General features: G+C 43.9%; 2 protein-coding genes across 2 annotated transcripts in view; one reads left to right on the top strand and one right to left on the bottom strand.

Moving 5' to 3' along the window:
• Positions 1 to 2,844: 2,844 nt before the first annotated feature.
• LOC104294856 (cytochrome c, somatic) lies at positions 2,845 to 4,512 on the bottom strand. Its single transcript, XM_009894518.1, has 2 exons — positions 4,344 to 4,512; positions 2,845 to 2,990 (listed from the first exon to the last, which is right to left on the bottom strand). The coding sequence occupies exons 1-2, from the start codon at positions 4,510 to 4,512 to the stop codon at positions 2,845 to 2,847; spliced, it is 315 nt and encodes a 104-aa protein (XP_009892820.1).
• A 1,640-nt stretch (positions 4,513 to 6,152) lies between these two features.
• The window catches only part of RBM45 (RNA binding motif protein 45), a 12,498-nt gene continuing 10,195 nt past the window's right edge, over positions 6,153 to 8,455 (top strand). The window contains exon 1 of the mRNA XM_009894628.1: positions 6,153 to 6,161. Coding sequence (XP_009892930.1) covers positions 6,153 to 6,161 — 9 coding nt within the window. The remainder of the gene's footprint in view (positions 6,162 to 8,455) is intronic.

Below are 8,455 nucleotides of genomic sequence, written 5' to 3'. Positions count from 1 at the left end.
GGGCTGCGGGGGAAGCGGCGTGCTGGGCAAGTGGGAGGAAAGCGGGGACGTGTGAGGACATCCTCCCCGGGTTGCTCGCACCTCTGAAGAAGCCGAGAAGGTAGTTTGGACATGAAATTGCCGGTGGCTCTCGGTAAGGGCGACTGGAATACTGATCTGTTCAGCGTTTCTCTCGGCGCGCTGCTGACACGCTGCCAGGGCTGTGAAGGGATTTCACACGCGGCAGAAGGCACAACCCCTCAGCCCACGCCAGCGCCTGTCACATCATCGGTGGAGGCTCCGCTCTCGGGAGGACACAGCCGAGGTTCCACCCTTGCTTCCCACGGCATCCACGCTGTCGGCGCACATTTGTACCCACTGCTGCCTGTGCTGCCACCGAACCCTCCTCAGCTGCTGGCGCTTGCGTCACTGTCACCCTCGAAGGGCACCTGGTTGCCCGCAGTCGCTAATTGCTGCCTGGCCTTTCTAGTGGCATTTACTTTTTTGCAACACTGACACAAACACTCCACTGACACTAAGAAGTCACGTAAGCAGCTGAAGGCCCGGCAAGCACGTACCTGAGCTCTCAAGCGAGGACCCTGGGCATCTGCATACAATTGAAATAATTGCATGTAAATAATTTTTACCGTCTCACTATAGTAAGGTTTGATCTGAGAACTCACACCAGTGTTTACAACAAAATAGTTACTGTGTAGCAGTTCTGTATGTAAACACTTAAAGCAATTTGACATTTCCATAAGCCTAAGTATAAACAAGGTCTTTCCTTACAATCTCTTCAGTCTTGTGGCATCTTTAGTTTACTTGCAGAGGTTTTATGCATGGGCTTTGATTACAGCAAAAACCTGCATATTAACAATCTCTCAAATAGCAGACTCAAGACTGCAGGAAGTAAAAATGCTGTTGTCACCATTGCATAAAATACATAGTGAACAATTTACTGTAACACCTTAATTGTACAGAGCTCTGCAGCCCCAAATCTGTGTATAATCTTGTTTTGTAAAAGTAAAATGTGACAAAGATGATCCCAGTGGTTTGTCTGTTCTGTAACTTGAGCAGCCTTTTGACATCCTGTCATGGTAAAACCAGCCTCAGAAACTTGGCCTGGTGCACATCGGTGGATGTTAGGAGAAGACTTGGGTCTGCTTGTGTTCTGGCACACATCAAACTATAACTCTGCAGGGTGAGTAAACCCAGTGCACCGTACAGTGCGCTGCAGCTTCACATGTGGGCCTGCGATAGATTAGTTGCAGCCTTTTGTGGGAGGGTCAAAACGGCAAATGGATTTTGTCTGCTCCATAGGATTGTGCTGCCTTCGTAATTCCACAGGTATGCTGCAGTGAGGTACGGGCAGCTTATATCTGATTTGTCTTATGTGTGATGCACCTTTTACCGGTGTGGATGCACAGTGCCAACTCAGATAGCAAGGCAGGCTTTAGCCAATCTCGCCTGGTCTCCTTGGGTACAAACATACAGATGCCCTAGAAGAACCACAAGTAGACATGTCAATGCATTTCTCAGGTGGAGTGTCTTTCTCTCTTCAGAAAGGCAGTGGCAAAGCACACTTCAAAATGCAATTGAGAAGAGCACTTGAGATTTTTTTTTACATTCAGGCAGATGCTTTAATTGTCTAAACAGTCAGAAAAGGTCCTGACTATTAAACTGAAAGGGGGAAGTATCTTGCAGCTACAGCACAGAAGGAGAAAAAGCAGGTACTCATCCAGTTGTGTCACAGAACTTTTTCCCTGACTCTCACTTATTTCCTTACTTAAAAACAGCAGTTCAGCTGTATGGAGCACTGTAAGACAATCAGTTAGAGCTCCTAGTGTGTAAGCACTGGAACAATACTGATAAAATGAGCACCTAGCAATAGATGCTACAGCAAATTAGTTTTGTATGAATGCTCTCTCCTGCAATGACATAAGGAAACCTTGCTTGAATGAAGTATGTTTTAATTTATTACATTTATGTAAACAGAGAATTAAATGCTAAATCACAATTCAAGTGGTAGAGATTCATGAGGGTGTTCTAGGAGGACTTTAATCACCTTCATCAATCCTCTACTGTTGGTGAAAATATCGACTACTATCATTTGCTTGAGCTAGTTAGCCCTCATTCATTCTACATGTTAGAGGATAAGGATACCTTAATATATTAGCCTCAAACAGAGAAAAACCCCCACAACTCTGAAAAATGACTGGTAGATTATTATGCATTTTTAATACACAAAGGAACACTAACAATACAATGAGTGGGGTTATATTTTTAAACCAAAAAGGTCATGTGTATTCAGATATCTCCTCAAGATTCTTTTAGGTCAACATCACTACTGAAAGGTTACTTGTCCCCTGAAAATATCTTACATTCTTGATATTCCAATTCTATCATCCTTATATAGTGTTCTTCTAATGTAAGGTTATATTTTGTTATTTACTGTGTATGGTACTTTCCTTCACAGATGATAATGCTGAGGATTTTTTTTTTTTCAAAAGAAAAACTTAATTTACTTGTCAGTCCTAATACTTACAGGCACTTTATTCACATAGCCACAACTGAGTAATAGTTTCAGTGGGTGTTTGAATAAGTAGTTGCAGAATTGGGCTCTGGGATCTCCTTATAGAAAGGAACAGTATCTCTATAGTACACCCCACAAAAGTCTATGAAATAAAAAATGCTTATCTCCCAATGTTGTTTATTAGGACATAGCATTGTAAAACATACCCTTATTTGATTTTGCTAAGGCCAGTCCCTAATAAATAATTAACATCAAAATACTAAAACTTAACATAGGAACTAGGCAAAATTCAAAACATTTCTCACTGATGTTACAGCTGCTGCAGCAATGTTTCATGAAGTCGCTTTTTTCAAGTATGCAATAAGATCAGCTCTTTCATTCTTCTTTTTAATTCCAGCAAAAATCATTTTTGTACCAGGAATGTATTTCTTCGGGTTTTCCAAATACTCCATCAATGTATTCTCACTCCAGACAACTCCTGAAAAACAAAAAACCACAGTAAAATACAAGGCTGGCCCAACATCATATATTTGTGAAAATATCAACAGTCTCAAATCAAAGGTATGATGCTCCTGAACACAATGTGCCTAGAATCCAAGAGGAACGTGAGCATAAATGATACCTAATGTAAAATGCACAAGGTATACATTGTCTTTGTGTCACTTTACTTTAAAGTCAAATATAAATCATTTTCGCATCATGGAGAGTTGCAGTTCTTTGCACCATTTCACATACAACTACTTACTACATTTAAACTAAGTAACTTTGTAATTCCGGTATCCAGAAGATCCAACTTTAATTTCATGTAGTTGTTGAAAATGAGCATCTACAGATTGACATGAAATCCATCAAGGCTGTGCTCCATTGAAGGGCATTAGAAAAAGAGTTGTCAATGGCCAGTTCTTGGAATCTCTTGACAGAAGTTGAAAACCCATTAGCGTTTCCCTCCAACCCTGCTAAAACCTGTCTGTGTCACCAGAAGCCTACTGTTGTACTGAAGACTGCTGAAATACCTATAATGACATGTTCAAGTTTCTCTTCTGTCCTCCAGAGTTGAATCTTCTTATTCCCTAAAGTGGATTTAGATATCACTTTGTTGGTTTTCTTTTAAAAACTTGTACTCACATCTGTATGATTTGTTCACTAAATTTTTAATGAGAAAAAATAGTTAATGTATGTTGACGATGTTTTGTCTGAAGGAAGTCCCAGTATAAAGTGAATGTCACAAAACATTTCCTAGAAATCACAGAAAAATAAAAAGCCAATTATAAAGCACTTCACTAGTAACCAGGAAAAAGCAGGACTGTATTTGTAATTAATAGCTTGATTCAAATAATATAATTTATATTTAAATAATATAAATAAAAACAATGAAACCCACAGAGAATTACTTTCTCTTTTCAGATGTTCCACTGCTTTTCAAGACCGTCTGTATGAAAAACACAAGTCATAGCTTAGTGACAGTATTTAGTCAAGTGTTCTGAGCAAAACAACTGCAGCACACCGCGATGCCAGTAGAGGGTAGTGACCAGCAAACAAAATCTAGAAGCACTCTTAAGAAATGAAAATCTGCCCATTAGTACAAAGTTCTGGGAAAGCTATATACCTTCTGACCTGGTGTGCTGAATATTGGGAAAATTTCTTTTTAATATAGGGACCGAGGATTTTTGTTTCTGAAACTATAGTTCAGATTCATCTGCAGTAATGCAAAGTAGACAGTTGTGAGAATAACTCCTTGTAAGGCTTTCTATTATAACTCTAAAGAAAAGGGGTTTTTTGATATGTGACCCCTCCAACACTGAACCTCTTCCATGTCACCTGTTAGTTTTACCTTTGCTCTTGTTTGCATCTGAGTAAGAAAATCCTGCAGCTTGTCCTGTTCTGCGGCCAAATAAACCCCAAAGATTTGGTCCTGTCTTGTGCTTTCCACCTTTCTCAACTGTGTGGCACTGAGAACATTTCTGAATAAAGATCTTCCTGCCTTTTTCAACATCACCCATTTTGATCTATGTAAAAAAACCTTTAAAAGAAAAGGAAATTTGAACAATATTACAGAAAAGTTCACTGTTGGTGGTCATATTTATCATCTCATCTCCTACATTTTTATAAAATATTTTGTCTTGCATGGTAATAAAAAATTAATGTGTCTCAAAATAATGAAAATTTGCCCTGGGCTGAATTGTAAAGGTAAGTTTGGGTAAGACCCTGTTAAGCTGCACGATTTCTCGACGTGGTCTGGTTGCTGATGGTCATGAATTAAATTTAAGTTATCCAATTTACAATTAGGAAAAAGCACCACGGGGTTTTTTTTGCTGCATCTCTGAGAGGAGCAGAATTACCGTATTTGTTATTCTTATCTATGGAGGTTAAGGTAGTTTTAAGTTCCTTGATTGCTCTTCTAGAGCTACTTTGATGGTAGGTCAACGTACTTTTGTCTAGGAGGCCGATGTTGATGGCCGAACCACAGCAGCACCTCAGGATTTCCCTGTGGGTCGCAGCGCTACCTAGATCATCTCCAGAACCGTAGAATTCAACTCCTCCCCCAGTGCCTGTCAGCACACGTTCACGCTAAGCGGGATTTCCAACGGCAACGGCCCGGACGGAGGGGGAAGGTCCCTGGGAGGCTGCCCTCCGGCCCGTGGCCGCCGGGGAACGAAGGAGAGGTGAGCACCTTTGGCCCTTGGGAGGGCACGAAAGGCAAGGCCGCCCCGCCGCTCGCCGGCCACCCCCTCCCCCGGGCACCGGCCGCCACCCACCGCTGCTCCGCACTCGGCCCGTCAAAGAGCAGGTGTCATCAAAGCGACGTCCAATCGCAGAGAGGACAGCTCCGCACGTTCTCTTCTGATTGGTGCGCCGCAGGCCCACGGGCGGGATTAAGCATCGCGCCCTGCTGTCTGGTGGGAGGCGGCGGGTGTCGCGCGCTGTGCTAACGGTCCCCAACGGTCCCAACGGCCGGGGGGCGGGGGCGACGCAGACGACACTGTCATGGAGCCCCAAGCAGCACCACCCTCTCTCTTGCAGGCACCTTTCCCAAGGTGAAAGGCTTGTGTTTCAAACCGAGTGGCTTTGGCGGCCCCACCATGGCTCCACTCCACAGCGCCGGGCAAAAGTGGTGTTAGGAGTTGGGAGAAAACGAACGCACTGTTTGGTGTGGAAGGGACGTTGCCTTCCATTCCTAAAACGCTGCTCCAGATGTGTTGAGTCGTAACCTTGCTTTTCTCTGAAGACTTCCCACCAGTGTGCAAAGAAAGAGCTTACTGGATTTTCCGAAGTGTTCCTTTACATGGAATGAAATGCAACCACTATATCCAAAATACGTTCCTCTCAAAATATGCATCAACCTACATTACACTCCCAAAACAGGACACCATTTAACCCCCAACAGAAAATGCCATTTCTGAGTCCACTGCCAGGGCAGCGCAGTGCTCAAAACACTGCCTTCTCTGGATTCTCCAGATCGCCAGGTCTTGCCTCCAGAAAACTTCACCGACATGAACTTGACAACTACATCTTTGCGTGTGAAAGAGAGAGGGGATTCCTGCATGTCTCATTTGCTTGTGGAAAATAATAGAACATGCAGAGCCTGATCCCCTGGTTTCTTTGTTTAACCCCATTTTGCACCAGGAGGAGGTGGTCCACTATGGTCCCAGTAAGAACAGCACTTAGCCTCCGTAAAGGATCATCTGCAATGCTATTTAGTTGCAATGCTCACAAGAGAATAGCATAGATGGTCTCGTCCCTTTAGATGGTGGAAGGCCCAGGTGGTGTAGCATCAAGCAGGCCTCTGGCCCACATGCAGCATGCCATGCAAACCTTCTCCATAGTAGACATTCTCCCCTTTCGGTCTTTCAAGCTTGTATAGGGTTTTCTTATAAGGTGGTGTGGTTTGGGCTGGGCTGGCCACTAAAAGGAATGACACATGCTCTCTTTTTACCTCTCTCCCCCTCATAGAAGAGACCGCATCTCCCTTCAGAGGAGAGAAAATGAGAGAGAGAGAGCCTTGTGAGTTGAAAAAAAAAAACCAAAATTACTTTAACGAAATATTAATAATAAAATAATAAAAGGAAAATAATGAAATATACACAATATATGCAAAACCAGTATCGAGCTTCCAGGATGATGATTACATCACCGGCAGGCACTGGGAAAGTCCCTGTCTGGACTGAGCGACAGATGGGAGCTGAACTCAGGAACTGGATTCAGAAGCACACAGATTGGGATCAAAGGGAGACGAACAGGGTCCTCCTCGGACACCGGCCATAGAAGAAAGAGGCTTACCCCCTTGAACCCTCAGCTTTTATACTGAGCATGAGGCAGATGGTGGTCAGTTTTGGGTCACCTGTCCTGTCCGCTCCTTCCCGCAGGTGCAACCCCTCTACACTCTTACGCTTCTGACCCTCCAAAGGGGCGCACAACAAAGTTAGCTGACCTTGTTTGTTACAGCAATAAGTATAAGCAGGAGCCTCTCTGCATACCGTCCCTTGGTATTCACAATAAACATCAGGCCTTACCTCTGCTAGAAGCAGACTACTGTCTGAAAAATATGTCATTAATTTCAGAGAGTTCAGTTAGTTAGAAGAGGCTTAGCTGAAAAGTAAAATTACTGAAAAGAAAATTGGTTCTGTGTTACCTCAAACCAGGACACATGGAAACACCTCTATAATTTCTAGTCGAAACAGAAACAGTGCTCTCACGAGACCATTTTGCTGCACTGTTAGATACAGGCAAGGCCAGGCAGGAGGTGTGATCGCATGTATGGAGTGGGAGCTGCCTGCAGGCTCCTCTGTAAGGACAATATGGCTGACTTCATCCCATGGCCAAGGGATGTGTGGAGCAGGGCAGGGCCTGACACCCAGGCTGCATTTGCAGCACAGCCCAGCACAGCCCCAGCCAGTGCCTGCCCCGGGGAATCATGCTGTGGATCCCTGCACCCAACCAGGGGAACCGCACTGTGGATCCCTGACTCCTCCGTGTGCAGTGGTCAGGGTCACTACAACCCTAGAGCACTGACAGCTCCTGTATTCACCTGAGGAATTCTTTGGTTTTGAATCCAGCTATTAAAGATGTGATGAACTTTATAACCACATTGCATTCTTTACACTTAATTAGATGTGTGCTTATTTTCCTACAGATAATTATTTTTCCTGGATATTTTTTGTGTTTGTTTCCCATGAAATTCATCAAGTTCCTTGGGCCTCTGTATCTTGACAGTTCACAAGATGCATATTAAGCCTCACTGTTGTCTATAGCAGCAAAGACCTTGACAGAGGTTTCTTTGTGGAAAAACTCTCTTTATGACCAGTGCTGTTTCAAAGGTGGGTCACCATGTAGTGTAGTGAGTCTCTGGTTGAAGGAGGCTCTTCAAAAATAATAAAAAAAGTATTACTGCAACAGAAGTATGTTAGGGAAATATTGACACAGGGTACAAAACTGGGAGAAGTGATTGACAGACCAGAGGGTCATGCTGCCATCCAGATGGACCCGACAGGCTGGAGGATGGTCTGACAGGAGCATCAAGAAGTTCATCAAGGGGAAGTGCAGGAGTCCTGCACTTGGGGAGGAACAACCCCATGCACCACGACATGCTGAGGGTGACTGGCTGAAAGCACCTTTGCAGAAAAGGACTTGGGTGTCATGGTGGACACCAAGGGGAACATGAACCAACAATGATGTGCCCTTGTGGCAAAGGCGGCTACCGGTATTGTGGGCTACTGTCCTGGTCTGAGCGACACAGGACTAATTTCTCTTCTAATGCTTGGGAAAACTGCACTTTTAGAAGACTCTAGCATCTGAATTTGTGAAAATACTTACTTTATAGCCAGTTATGGTATGTGGGTTTCAAGCTCACAGTGTTTTCAAGCCTAGCCAGGTGCAGGAATGAGGAGGAGTGAGACCCGGGCACTTGACCCAAGCTAGCCAACAGGATTATTTCATACCGTGAAC

The sequence above is a fragment of the Charadrius vociferus genome, unplaced genomic scaffold (assembly GCF_000708025.1).
Source record: "Charadrius vociferus isolate BGI_N301 unplaced genomic scaffold, ASM70802v2 scaffold161, whole genome shotgun sequence".
Taxonomy (NCBI): Eukaryota; Metazoa; Chordata; class Aves; order Charadriiformes; family Charadriidae; genus Charadrius; species Charadrius vociferus.
This window is presented reverse-complemented; position numbering and strand designations above follow the sequence as displayed.